Genomic DNA, 14,884 nt, shown 5'->3' with positions numbered 1-14,884 from the left:
CCCTTCAGACAGGATACATTTCTGGGGTTTAGGATGTGTATATTGGGGTGTCCCTTCAGCCAGGATACATTTCTGGGGTTAAGTATTTGTATACCGGGGTGCCCCCTGAGGCAGGATACGTTTCTGGGGTTCAGGATGTGTATATTGGGGTGTCCCTTAAGCCAGGATACATTTTTGGGGTTCAGTCTGTGTATATTGGGGTGCCCCTTCAGCCAGGATACATTTTTTGGGTTCAGTCTGTGTATATTGGGGTGCTCCTTCAGGCAGATTACATTTCTGGGGTTCAGTATCTGTATATCGGGGTGCCCCTTCAAGCAGGACACATTTCTAGGGTTCAGTATTGTACATTGGGGTGCCCTTCAGAAGGATACATTTCTGGGGTTCAGGATGTGTATATTGGGCAGGATACATTTGTGGGGTTCAGGATGTGTACATTGGGGTGTCACTTCAAGCAGGACACATTTGTGGGGTTCAGGATGTGTATATTGGGCAGGATGCATTTGTGGGGTTCAGGATGTGTATATTGGGCAGGATGCATTTGTGGGGTTCAGGATGTGTATATTGGGCAGGATGCATTTGTGGGGTTCAGGATGTGTATATTGGGTAGGATGCATTTGTGGGGTTCAGGATGTGTATATTGGGCAGGATGCATTTGTGGGGTTTAGGATGTGTATATTGGGGTGCTCCTTGTGGGAGGATACATTTGTGGGGTTCAGGATGTGTATAATGGGGTGCTCCTTGCGGGAGGTTACATTTGTGGGGTTCAGGATGTGTATATTGGGCAGGATGCATTTGTGGGGTTCAGAATGTGTATATTGGGGTGCCCCTTGTGGGAGGAAACATTTGTGGGGTTCAGGATGTGTATATTGGGCAGTATACATTTCTGGGATTCAGGATGTGTATATTGGGGTGCCCCTTGCGGGAGGATACATTTCTGGGGTTCAGGATGTGTATATTGGGAAGGATGCATTTCTGGGGTTCAGTATTGTATATTGGGGTGCCCCTTGCGGGAGGATACATTTCTGGGGTTCAGGATGTGTATATTGGGGTGCCCCTTGTGGGAGGATACATTTCTGGGGTTCAGGATGTGTATATTGGGCAGGATGCATTTCTGTGTTCAGTATTGTATATTGGGGTGCCCCTTGCGGGAGGATACATTTCTGGGGTTCAGGATGTGTATATTGGGGTGCCCCTTGTGGGAGGATACATTTCTGGTGTTCAGAATGTGTATATTGGAGTGCCCCTTCAGGCAGGATACATTTGTGGGGTTCAGGATGTGTATATTGGGGTGCCCCTTGCGGGAGGATACACTTCTGGGGTTCAGGATGTGTATATTGGGGTGCCCCTTCAGGCAGGATACATTTGTGCGGTTCAGTATGTGTATATCGGGGGTGCCCCTTCAAGCAGGACACATTTCTAGCGTTCAGTATTGTACATTGGGGTGCGCTTCAGACATGACACATTTATGGGGTTCAGGATGTGTTATTTGGGCAGGATACATTTGTGGGGTTCAGGATGTGTATATCAGGGTGCCCCTTGTGACAGGATGCATTTGTGGGGTTCAGTATGTGTATATTGGGCAGTATGCATATGTGTATATTGGGGTGCCCCTTACGGGAGGACACATTTGTGGGGTTCAGGATGTGGATATTGGGCAGGATACATTTGTGGGGTTTAGGATGTGGATATTGGGCAGGATACATTTCTGGGGTTCAGGATTTTTCTATTGGGGTGCCCCTTGTGGGAGGATACACTTCTGGGGTTCAGGATGTGTATATTGGGGTACCCCTTCAGGCAGGATACATATGTGGGGTTCAGGATGTGTACATTGGGGTGCCCCTTGCGGGAGGACACATTTGTGAGGTTCAGTATTGTATATTGGGGTGCAGTCCCCACATTGTAGACTCACCTCCAGTATTCCTCTCTTCTTCTCCTTCTCCTCGCTGTCGCTGCTCCCCCGTAATATGTGGTAGCAATCCTTACACACCTTGTTCAGCTTATTGCCATCATATTCCAGGGGGGCTTTATAGTCCGAACACTTCCAGCACACCACCTGCAACACAGTCCATTATATATTCACTGGCCGTTATATAATATATATTCCCATATTTAATCACTGGCCGTTATATAATATATATTCCCATATTTAATCACTGGCCATTATACAATATATATTCCCATATCTAATCACTGGCCATTATACAATATATATTCCCATATCTAATCACTGGCCATTATACAATATATATTCCCATATCTAATCACTGGCCATTATATAATATATATTCCCATATCTAATCACTGGCCGTTATAGACTATATATTCCCATATCTAATCACTGGCCATTATACAATATATATTCCCATATCTAATCACTGGCCGTTATAGAATATATATTCCCATATCTAATCACTGGCCATTATATAATATATATTCCCATATCTAATCACTGGCCGTTATAGAATATATATTCCCATATCTAATCACTGGCCATTATACAATATATATTCCCATATCTAATCACTGGCCATTATACAATATATATTCCCATATCTAATCACTGGCCATTATACAATATATATTCCCATATCTAATCACTGGCCATTATACAATATATATTCCCATATCTAATCACTGGCCATTATACAATATATATTCCCATATCTAATCACTGGCCATTATAGAATATATATTCCCATATCTAATCACTGGCCATTATATAATATATATTCCCATATCTAATCACTGGCCATTATACAATATATATTCCCATATCTAATCACTGGCCGTTATACAATATATATTCCCATATCTATCTAGTCACTGAACAATATATGGCAATGACAAAGCAACCCAGGAGTTTATAAAAGCAAAGAAAATTCTTGAATGGCCAAGTCCGTCACCTGATCTTACCCAATTGAGCATTTCACTTGTTGAAAACTAAACTTGAGGCAGAAAGGCCCACAAACAAACTGAAAGCCGCTGCAGTAAAGTTGGGGACTCCCTGTATTTGGACTATTGGAGGAGAAAAAGTGCGTCTTATAGTCCAAAAAATAAGGTATCTTATCACCGGCCAATCTCACTAATATTATAAATGCGAAAGTTTGGATGTTTGTTACTCACAACAACGGATTGGAATGAAATTTGGAGCACACATAGTACATTACCTGGAATAACATCTAGGATACCTTTCTTCCCCATAACCAAAAAGTGGGTGGAGACAAATACAAATTTCACTGGCAAAATGTAAACTGCAGCCATTCTTAAGGTGCCCATACACTTACGGTACTCGATTTCCCGCCGATAGACAGCAGATTCGATCACTGTGATCGAATCTGCTGTGAAATCGATGCGCAAATGCTGACCGATCGATCGATTTCTGTCCAAAATTGATCGATCCCGTCGGTCTGCGTGGAAAATTTTGCTCGATCGCTGGCGGGTTGAGAGTGCGTCGATAGCGGCGTTCGAATGCCCAACGACCGACGCTAGCGGCAATACATTACCTGTTCCGCCGGCACGTGTCCCCGCGGTCCCTTCTCCGTGCTGGGCTTTGGCTGGCTTCACTTACTTCCTGTCGGGGGAAGATTAAACAGTAGAGCGCCCTCTACTGTTTAAACTTCCCCCGCCAGGAAGGAAAGTGAAGCTGAAGCCCAGAGGGTCAAAAACCAATGCCGCAAAGCGGTTGCCCTACGGGAATTAGTTCATGCTACAATTAGCACTATCCAGGAGCGTCTTCCTTGTGGAGGCGGGTGGTGGATGGCTCATTCTAGGCGGTGTGAGCCCTGGAGTGGGCCATCTGCGCCTGTCCTTCCCCCCCCCCCCTCTTGGAGTGCAGTGTGTGAGCCAGCCCTGAGCTCCAAAGCTCGGTGTGACCCATGCTTCATTCCTTCCCCTTTCAAATGTGTTGCACCCAAGTTATGCTCAGTAGCAGAACGCAATGGACGTTAAGGTAAGTGCCTGTTTTTAATTTTGAGAGGTGGGTGTGGACGGCTTTCCCCGGCACTGGCCACACTTGCGGGGGTCGCCTGCGCCACCCAGCCTCCCCCTCCGGGGTGCCGCTGTGGTTCTCAGGCAGTGAGAGCGCCTGGAAACCTGCGATCCCCCCGGTTGTATGGGGGCATTGAGAAGCCTCTCCGTGGCGCTCCTGGATAGTGCTATTGCAGCATGAACTAATTCCCGCAGGGCGACCGCTTTGCGGCATTGGTTTTTGACCCTGCATAAGTTGGCATGCGAAAGCGAATGCATATTTGCATGAGCTATGTCTCATGAATAGCCAATTAGGCCAAATTTGCTCAGCCAGTTATGTCAGGTGTTCCCTTGGTGTTTAATGTACACATTCAATTCTTTGTGTTATGGCTGCCTTTACACTGTTAATGGCAGGGTACTCAAACTTTGCACAGTTGGTCACTGGGTGACTGGGATTAATATTCAGAAAAGTGGGTGGAGCCTACAAAAGCCAATCAAAATTCACCTATTGATTTTCAAGGGGAATATTTCATTGCTACCATTCATGTACTGTTAATGGCACAAGCATTAAACCTGATACAGTTCGTCATTGGGTGACTGGGGTTCAAATTCAGAAAAGGGGGTGGGGCCATAAACAGCCAATCAGATTTGTTTCATTTTAATGCAAATTATTGATGCCAAAGACTGTAAAGCTCACAAACTTGGTCAGTGAGTAATTGTGTGTTAGGGTTAGGGGGAAAGTGGGCGGAGCCAACACTAGCCAAATACATACACGGGCAACACCGGGCCATCAGCTAGTATAATATATATTCACAGGTTATGAAGTAAAAAGTCTCCCTATACACACAAAGCCACAAAGATCAGTATGTTCAGTATGTAGAGATCCCCCATACATACACAGCCGCATGCTCTGCAGTGGTGTCGCCTCCTCGTCAGCGCATTAAATGGCTCCTTGCACTTCATACACATGGTCACCTCATTGTCTCGGATCCAGCGCGGCGCCCGCAGTCCCAACTCTGCGCTCTGAAATCCAGAACAAGACAAGTGATTAATACCAGATGTATCATGGCAACAACAATATACATTATGCAGCCAGTACATATTGGTTGCATTGCGCTGTGTTATATATCAAATGCGTCTTTTCCGCAATGCCTTTTTAAAAATAATCAAAATGAACTGCACACAGTGGTGCGATGTGATTTTAGAAAATTGCAGATGTGATCGCATTGCGTTTTTTCAAGGTCACATCCCTGGAGACTTTGCAACTTCCTGTTGAAGAACGTATATCCAATCGCAAGAAAAACGCAAAAGCATTGAAAAACGCAAGCATGGACAATGGTCACTGTTATAGACATTTGCATATCGAGTTACCACTTATTAATGTATCTGGCTTACACTGCTGTATATTATGTGTCATATCAGGGCTGCGGAGTCGGTACAAAAATCTTGCGACTCCGACTCCTCAGTTTATGAAACCACCGACTCCGGGTACCCAAAATGGCTCAGACTCCGACTCCTCGACTCCGACTCCTTAGTCTAATACTTACCAGGGCAGTGAATTTTGTACAAAATCATCCAACTTAGACTCCCGACTCCGAAGTTTATGAAATCACCGACTCCAACTCCGGGTACCCAAAATTGCTCCAGCTCCTCGACTCCAACTCCGACTCCACAGCCCTGTGTCATATCTCTTAATCTCTTACTTAAATCCTGTTGTGCCACATCCAGTTCTGGGCACGACCCAGTCGAGTTGGCAGATAAATCTAATTCTGATTTTGATTCCTGTAAAAGCACATCAGCGAATCAGTTGTGAGCAAGTTTTTATGCTGGGAATACACCGTGAGTTTTTTCAGCAGATAGATGGCTCGATAATTTCCAACAGGTCCGATCTGGTTTAGATCGTTTTTCTGATCGATTTTCTCATAGAAGTGAATGGAAATCAATCAGAAAAAGGATCGGAAAAGTGATTGGAAAATCGATCAGACAGTAAATCTGCTGTAAAAAACTTGTGTGTTCCCAGCTGGGTACGCACGATGCAATTTCCTGCCCGATCTACGGGAAGCGATCGATTATTTCCGACATGTCCAATCGGCTCTTGATCGATAAAACACACATCATTAGAAAATTGATCGCTTTATTGATCAGGTGCACTTTGAACATGTACACACAATGCAAATTCCAGTTCGATCATCCATCGATCGGGCAATTGTATCGTGTGTACCCAGCATTAGACACATGAACTAATAAGGCATATTTATCTTGAATAAAGTGTGAAATAATCATACATATAAAATATAGATCATCGTCCTAGCTAAATGTAAACAGTTGAGGAATCGGATTGTCTGAACTGGTTGGGATCATGATGACAGCTTTCCATACAGGAGAAATAAGGGTTAAAGTTTCTATTCTGAGATATGGTCCATTTGCCTGTTAATATTAATGAAGCCAATATATCAGAAAATACAGGACCGGCTGTAGTTTTGCTGCAGTGCTCAGAGAACTTGCACTTTCTCTCCCCGTGGTGTGGAGGTCAGTAACAGATTACTGGAACAGAAGAACTAGATCTTCTTACAAAAGCAAAGTCACAGGAAACGCCAACATCTCCAAGCTGAAACCGCAAATAAAAAGAGGAAGAACCTAGACGGAAACTTCTCTCAAGTGAAACTGATGGGGGGACGGGAGGGGGTGGCAGGGGGAAAGGTGGGAAAGGTGGGAGGGGATGGCGGCAGGACGGGAGGCGATAATGGGGGGGGGGGGTCAGGACAGGGACAACGGACATTATCAAGGGATGAACACTTGATAACATCCACGGCGGACGAAACTGGTCTGGTATTGCCGCCAGGAGAGAGCCCAGGTCAGGTTACAATAGCCAGCCGGAGGAGGGGGGGCGGAGCTAGTTACACTTAGCGCATGGAGGACGGCAGATCTCTTACTACCCACATACACAATCGAGAGACTAGATCAAGAGTTGCAGTATGCCGATAAAGCAGTAGAGTCAGCCTTACAATCCCAGGGGAAAAAACAAACCCATATACAAGTAGATAACTACTTGTCCTACTTACATAACATATGTATTGCACTGTCAATGTTTTGATTTCAGTTAATTTTATATAGTAAATAAAGAGAATTCTGTTCCTGGCATTTGCCATCTTAATTCCCTCTGACTGAAGCCAATCCTGATGTCATTTCCTCCCTTACTTTTTTTTTTAACTAGAAACTGCACTGTCATAGCTAGCTTGCTTTGTAAACACGTGAGCATAGCATGGATCGTATTTCATCAGCTCACTGAACTGCCCTCAACCAATCAGTGAGGAGCAGGAATGTCGGAGGGGAGATGACCAGCTTCCCTCTCCTCGGCAATGGCCGACTGAGATAAGATTTATTACAGTAGAAACATTTTTTTTGAATAGATTGAAATGCTTGCAATGCAGAGTAAGGCTAAAGGCTGCATAATAAATAGTGCAGTTGGTAAATGGAATTTGATTTTGTGTCTGACAATCCCTCTTTAGGACCAGAGGCGCTAATCACTGAGTGCTGCATGACAGTTTGGCCTGTCGGTAACTCTGGTGAGTTAGCACTTACGTGGTGACAGTGGATATCATATTGAAAATTGATTACACACATTTCCATTCTTACCACCGCCAGATTGACCCATCCACCACCACCAGGCAATCCCTTCCCTGTACATGTACTGTGTGTTCATTGCTATCACAGTCCAGCCTACTACCCGCAAACCTTCATACATGAGGCTGACAACTTACCGGAACCTCTAGTAAAACCTCATCTGTTTTTTTGGCAATCAGGAATGTCTCGTTTCTCTGCTGAAAGTTTACTATAGCTTCATTCAGAGCCTGGAGAAAAAAAATCAAACAAAATCAGACAATAAGAAACCTAATAATGGAAAAACATCCACATTTCATACAGAGGATTCGACGGTCTGTTTGGATGTGTTATAGTGTTCTTCTAAGTGGGCAAGGAGTTCCAGTGATTGGGGGCAGATCTGGAGAAATCCTATGCCTAGTACACACCATACAACTTTCTGTAAGATTTTCTGTAATTAGATTATTTTCTGTAAAGTACTGGTAGAGACTGGTCATTATCTCTGATGTCTTCTGGTTATCTCCTGCTGAGTAGAACTTATTGCTTGGCAGATAGATGGTTAGATAGATTATTTCCAACATGGTGGAAATAATCTATCTGGCAGGTAAATCTAACAGAAAATCTTACAGAAAATTGTATGGTGTGTACTAGGCATTATGCTGGGAATACACGGGATGGGACTTATCTTCTGCTCATTTTCCTTATCTTCTTCTATTGTCCCTCCCGCGGTATCAAGCGCGGAATCGATCCAGCGGTTGATCGGACACATCGGAAATGATCAATCGAGCCATCTAATGGCTCGATCGTGCCGCGGTAACGCACCGTGTATTCCCAGCATTAAAGTCATGAAGGGTGAATGTTATGAGTGAGAAAAGGAAAGGTTGGAAGTCAGATCTTAACAGCAGGAATCAATTCTGAGGTCGGCAGAAAGGTAGTGAAGAGATTTGCAGGGAGGGACGAGTATGATGAGCGGAGGATGAATAATGGCAGATGAAGAGTAGCAAATGAAGAGCGGAGGATGAATAATGGTGGATGAAGAGTAGCAAATGAAGAGCGAAGGATGAATAATGGTGGATGAAGAGCAGAGGAGGCGGAGCGGAGGATGAAGAGCGGAGAACAAGGAGTGGAGGAGGTGGAGCGGAGGATGAAGAGCAGAGAATGAGGAGCAGAGAATGAGGAGCGGAGGATGAAGAGCAGAGAATGAGGAGTGGAGGATGAAGAGCGGAGAATAAGAAGTGGAGGATGAAGAATGGAGAACAAGAAGTGGAGGAGGAGGAGCGGAGGATGAAGAGCTGAGAATAAGGAGTGGAGGAAGAGGAGCAGACGATGAAGAGCTGTGACTAAGGAGTGGAGGATGAAGAATGGAGGATGAAGAGTGGAGAATAAGGAGTGGAGAAAGAGGAGCGGAGGATGAAGAGCAGAGAACAAGGAGTGGAGGATGAAGAGCGGAGAACAAGGAGTGGAGGATGAAGAGCGGAGAACAAGGAGTGGAGGATGAAGAGCGGAGAACAAGGAGTGGAGGATGAAGAGCGGAGAACAAGGAGTGGAGGAAGAGGAGCGGAGGATGAAGAGCAGAGAATAAGGAGTGGAGGATGAAGAGCGGAGAACAAGGAGTGGAGGATGAAGAGCGGAGAACAAGGAGTGGAGGATGAAGAGCGGAGAACAAGGAGTGGAGGATGAAGAGCGGAGAACAAGGAGTGGAGGAAGAGGAGCGGAGGATGAAGAGCAGAGAATAAGGAGTGGAGAAAGAGGAACGGAGGATGAAGAGTTGAGAATAAGGAGTGAAGGATGAAGAGCGTAGAATAAAAAGGAGGAGGAGAGGAGGAAGAAGAGTGGAGAATAAAGAGTGGAGGAGCAGAGGAAGAAGAGCGAAAGGAAGAGGAGGGGAAGATGAGGAGTGGAAGAGGAGCGGAAGATGGAGAATGGAGGAAGAACGTAGGATGAAGAGCTGAGGAGGCGGAGCAGAAGATGACGAGTGGAGGTGAAGCGAAGGATGAGGACCGTAGGATGAAGAGCAAAGGATGGAGGACGTTGAGTTAAGGGCAAAGGATGAAGACCTGCAGATGAACAATGATGAAGGAAGAGCAGCAAGAGCAAAATGATGGATGAAGAGATGGGGATTCTGAAGAGCATCAGATGAAAAATGATGGATGAAAAGCAGAGGATGCTGAAGGGCGACGGATGAAGAACAGAGTTCCAGCTGGAATAAGCAGATTGAAGAGGTGAGAATCTCCTTGGCGGAGGATTACTGAAGTTCTCAGGACCAGCAATTAGGAGTATCTATAGCAATGTATAAGTACTGTTCAGCAGTAAGTGAGGATAAAGCTGCACATACCTTAATCCACTCCTCTTTGATTTGTTCAGAACTAGAATAAAACAAAAGAGTAATTATCATCTTTATGTATAATGTAGGGGTAACACACCTACAGTCAGGAACCCCTCTGTGACCTCTGACCTCACTACCCACCCTGATCCCGATATCCGCACACATCCTACCCCTCTGTGACCTCTGACCTCACTCTCCACCCTGACATCTGCACACTTCCAGCCTGTCCGTGACCTCTGACCTCACTCTCCACCCTGACCCCTATATCCGCACACTTTCTGCCCCTCCGTGACCTCACTCTCCGCCCTGACCGAGACCTGCACACTTCCTGCCCCTCTGTGATCTCTGACCTTACTTTCCGCCCTGATTTTGATATTCGCACACATCCTGCCCCTCCGTGACCTCTCTCTCTGTCCTGAACCCGGATATCCGCACACTTCCTGCCTCTCTGTGACCTCATTCTCTGCCCTGACCCTGATATCTGCACACTTCCTGCTTCTCTGTGACCTCTGACCTCACTTTCTGTCCTGCCCTTGAGATCCGCACACTTCCTGCCACTCTGTAACCTCTGACCTCACTCATTGCCCTGACCCCGATATCAGCACAAATCCTGCCCCTCCGTGACCTCTGACCTCATTCTCCGCCCAGACCCCAATATCCGCACTCGTCCTGCCCCTCTGTGTCATCTGACCAAATTCTCTGCCCTGACCCCAATATCCACAAATTTCCTGCCCCTCTGTGACCTCTGACCTCACTCTTCATTCTGACATCTGCACACTTCCTGCCTGTCATTGACCTCCGACCTCACTCTCCACCCTGACCCCAATATCCGCACACTTCCTGCTCCTCTGTGACCTCTGACCTCACTCTCTGCCCTGACCCCAATATCTGCCAATTCCTGCCCCTCCGTGACCTCTCTCTCCATCCTGACCCCGATATCCATACTCTTCCTGCCCCTCTGCGACTTCTGCCATCTTACCTGACTTGCAGCTCCAGAGTCCTCTCTTTGCCAGAGATCTGGAAGGTATGGCGGTAATCTTCGTTCTGGGTCTCCACTACCTTCATTCCATCCAGCCCGATCTTGGTCCGCAGAGAGTACTTCGCTCCAGCCAGGCTGAACTTCGGAACGCAGTATAGCAACATGTTGTTGAACTGGAAAGAGAACGACTTAGTCACCATAAACTAAAAATACCTTTGAAAAATCTGAAAGCGTGAAGTGCTTAAAGCGGAGCTTCAGCTAAACACGCAGCTACATTTATATAAGGGATGGAGGGGAGGCAGATGGAGAGTTATCTGCAGCTATAAATCCTGTGTTGAAATTCTGACCACAAGACCAGAAGTAGGCGAGTTGAGTAGGTGAGTAACTAAGGAGCTTGGGGCCCCGGTGCAAATTTTACATGGGGCCCCGGGTACTCTATTGATATGGAGCCCCAAAATCTATCAAGGACAGCTGCAGTGCCAGGGAGGAGTATTGAAAAGTAAGGAAAGAGTTTGGTAAGGATTACCACTATGCAATGCACGTTTAGGAGGTGTTCATTAGCAACATAGCATCAATGAAACGCTAATAAGCTGGATGAAGGAGGGCCCCTCTGGTCCGGGGGCCTTGATATGGTTGCAACCTCTGCACCCCTATTGCTACGCCACTGGTTGACTCAGTTTCAGGCTCTGTGGGTGTGGCTGCTGCTTGGATGACATCGTCCTGCTGGTCAGGCTGGAAGAGGCGGGCCACAGACTGTCGTTCAGAGAAAATTGTAGCCTACAGAACAGAGAGTCTATGGTGGAGGAAGTAGCCGGTGTATGATCCGCTATATTACTAAATAAACATAAACCTTCTACATAGATAACATGCTGTGCCGCTGAATGCTGCATGGTAGTATAAACACAGCTTCCAACTGTCCCTCTTTCGGAGGGACAGTCCCTCTTTGGGAGCCCAGTCCCTCTTTCCCTCTTTCTTCCTCATTTGTCCCTCAGGACTGATGTACAGATTTACATAAATATGTGTATTTTCCTATTGAAAGATGTGTTCAAAACTTTATTCCTATCCTTTAAATTGATATATTTATTATTTTCAAATGTTAAGGAGGAAATGAACCAGTATATAAAGGACCAGTGTGGTTTGAATTATAAAACAACATATTTCTCTTATGAATTCTTTATAGTATGAGTGACTAGGGGGCATGTTGGGGGTGTGACTTAAGTGTCCCTCTTTCTGATCTCAAAAGGTTGGGAGGTATGGAAATACTACCGGACACATCGGTGCCTGAAAAGAGAGAGAGATTGGGGGCTAGGGGCTGCATACAAGAGCCTGCTGCACACTGAATAGGGACTGTCTGCAAATCTTTGACTGCAAAATGTTGTATGATTCCGTATCAGTGGCTGAGCAGATGCAGTCATTAAAACAACTGTGCAGAGAGCAGAACGTTTTTCTCTCCATTCCCTTAGTTGTCCGTCTCTCAGGATGGAGCCCTCTGCTGCTTCTGGGCCCCCTTGCAACTGCATCCCTTGCAGGGTCTATTGTAAGGCCCTGGATCCAATCAATGATATAAGTTATATAGGTTTCTGGAACCTAAAGGGCACCATAAGTGAGAGGGATTTCGAGGCTGACATATTTTTAGCCCCCCAAGGCATCTCAATAGTACATTAAATATGCATGCTAACAATGTAGCTCATTACAAAAAAAAACCATTCCACCTCTTCTTTTTACATTTAATTGTTTGTTAGAGGCTTTTACTGCCCTACCTCTGCGGCCCGCCACCACAGAAAGAGCCGGCAGATAAGGACTGCCGTAATTACTAGTATCAATGAGCAAACAAAATCTTAAATCAGGAGGGGGGATAGGACACTGTACAAACAGTTAAAAGGAGTCACACTTGATTACATTCACACCTTCCCCTGGATAATTAAGGAATGATGGAAGGGGAGAGAGGGGTAAATGGCAGCTCCTACAGCTATTAGAAGGCTGGACAAACTGCAGGGGAAAAAAAGCAGTTTGGTTCCCTTTAAACAATGCGGATTACCTGCCTGGCTGTCCTGCTGATCCTCTTCCTTTAATACTTCTAGCCATAGACCTTGAACAAGCATGCAGCTGATCAGGTGCTCTGACTGAAGAGTGACTGGATTAGCTGCCTGCTCATTTCAGGTGTGTGATTCATACACTACTGCAGCCAAAGAGATCAGTGGGACTGCCAGGCAACTGGTATTGTTTAACGTGGAATACATATGGCAGCCTCCATATCCCTCTCACTTCAAAATCGATGAAAAACTGAGAAGGAAGAGGCGTAAACTTTACCTCTGAGGGGATAACCTGATAACCTATTAACCTCCCTGGCGTTCTATTAAGATCGCCAGCGCGGCTGCGGGAGGGTTTTTTTTAAATAAAAAAGAAACTGTTTCATGCAGCCAACTGAAAGTTGGCTGCATGAAAGCCCACTAGAGGGCGCTCCAGAGGCGTTGTTACGATCACCTCCGGCACCCAGAATAAACAAGGAAGGCCGCAATGAGCAGCCTTCCTTGTTTTGCTTACATCGTCGCCATAGCGACAAGCGGAGTGACGTCATGGACGTCAGCCGCCTCCGATCCAGCCCTTAGCGCAGGGCTCGGGCGGCTGGGGGGGACCCTCTTTCGCCGCTGCTCGCGGCGGATCGCCGCAGAGCGGCGGCGATCAGGCAGCACACGCGGCTGGCAAAGTGCCGGCTGCGTGTGCTGCTTTTTATTTCAAGAAAATCGGCCCAGCAGGGCCTGAGCGGCGACCTCCGGCGGTGATGGACGTATATAGTCGTCCATACCGCCAAGGAGGTTAAATGGTTAATCATTTTCATGAATGACATAAGAGAGATTATTTAAATTTCCAGGGGTTGCACACCTGATCATGTGACTCTCCTCAGAGGTACAGCAGTCAGCAAGTTTTCCTCACAGCAGAATTTGTCTCGTGTGCTTTATGTATTGAAACAATTTGCTCTTTACCTAAAGGGGAACTGAAGAGAGAGGTATATGGAGGCTGCCATGTTTATTTCCTTTTAAGCAATACCAGTTGCCTGGCAGCCCTGCTGATCCTCTGCCTCTAATACTATTAGCTATAGCCCCTGAACAAGCATGCAGCAGATCAGATGTTTCAGACTTTAAAGTCAGATCTGACAAGACTAGCTGCATGCTTGTTTCTGGTGTTATTCAGATACTACTGCAGAGAAATAGACCAGCAGGGCTGCCAGGCAACTGGTATTGATTAAAAGGAAATAAATATGGCTGCTTCCGTATACCTCTTACTTCAGTTCCCCTTTAATAAAGAGAGGTTGATAGCTCACAGGCAACTTAGGCAGGCGTCTAGGGCTTGGTGAGTTTCTAGGGGCTGTCATCTCCTCTCAGCCCCTCCCCTGGTTTCACCTTACCAAGAAAGACAGATTGCCAGCAGGGGGCGCTCAAGTTGCAGGCTAGCCTAGACACCCATTTCCCCTCAGTTGGACTTACCAGGAAGAGGTATCGGGACTGTGCCGACGTGTTCCGCGCGGCCAGCTTCAGGATCTCGCCTTCTTTTATAAACTCGTTGGATGGATGGACGATGTCCTCCTCCTCTCCCAGCATCTCATACACCAGCATCAGCTTCTTCAGATTTTCCTGAAACGGCAACAAAGATGCAGGATTACAAAACAGGAATATTGGGGGCGTGTGACCTCATTGCGAAGAATGTTGACTGAATCAGGACCAGTTCTAGAATTTTTGCCCCCCCCCCCTCATTTCCCAAATTGAAATGATCGCACAGCAACCCTCAATTTGCACCGCATGTTATAGCTGCGGTACAAGCAACCCCCCTCCCCCCAAAAAAACCCCCTCAGTATAGGTAGGTAGGTAGCCAGGTATAAGTGACCCCTGTATAGGAAGCCAGGTATAGATGCTCTCAGTATAGGTGAGCCAGGTAGGTGCCTCCAGTATAGGTTAGCCAGGTAGGTGCCCCCAGTATAGGTGAGCCAGGTAGGTGCCTCCAGTATAGGTTAGCCA

At 46.3% G+C, this 14,884-nt stretch overlaps 1 protein-coding gene across 5 annotated transcripts in view; it reads right to left on the bottom strand.

The window, feature by feature from the left end:
* The window catches only part of FGD4 (FYVE, RhoGEF and PH domain containing 4), a 160,303-nt gene that overhangs the window by 7,964 nt on the left and 137,455 nt on the right, over positions 1-14,884 (bottom strand). For all 5 annotated transcript variants that reach the window (XM_068278248.1, XM_068278249.1, XM_068278251.1 and 2 more), the window contains 6 exons: positions 14,357-14,503; positions 10,872-11,044; positions 9,902-9,932; positions 7,728-7,817; positions 4,864-4,989; positions 1,910-2,053 (listed from right to left, as the gene is read on the bottom strand). In XM_068278248.1, coding sequence (XP_068134349.1) covers positions 1,910-2,053; positions 4,864-4,989; positions 7,728-7,817; positions 9,902-9,932; positions 10,872-11,044; positions 14,357-14,503 — 711 coding nt within the window. The remainder of the gene's footprint in view (positions 1-1,909; positions 2,054-4,863; positions 4,990-7,727; positions 7,818-9,901; positions 9,933-10,871; positions 11,045-14,356; positions 14,504-14,884) is intronic.

This window comes from Hyperolius riggenbachi, chromosome 3 (assembly GCF_040937935.1).
Source record: "Hyperolius riggenbachi isolate aHypRig1 chromosome 3, aHypRig1.pri, whole genome shotgun sequence".
NCBI lineage: Eukaryota > Metazoa > Chordata > Amphibia > Anura > Hyperoliidae > Hyperolius > Hyperolius riggenbachi.
This window is presented reverse-complemented; position numbering and strand designations above follow the sequence as displayed.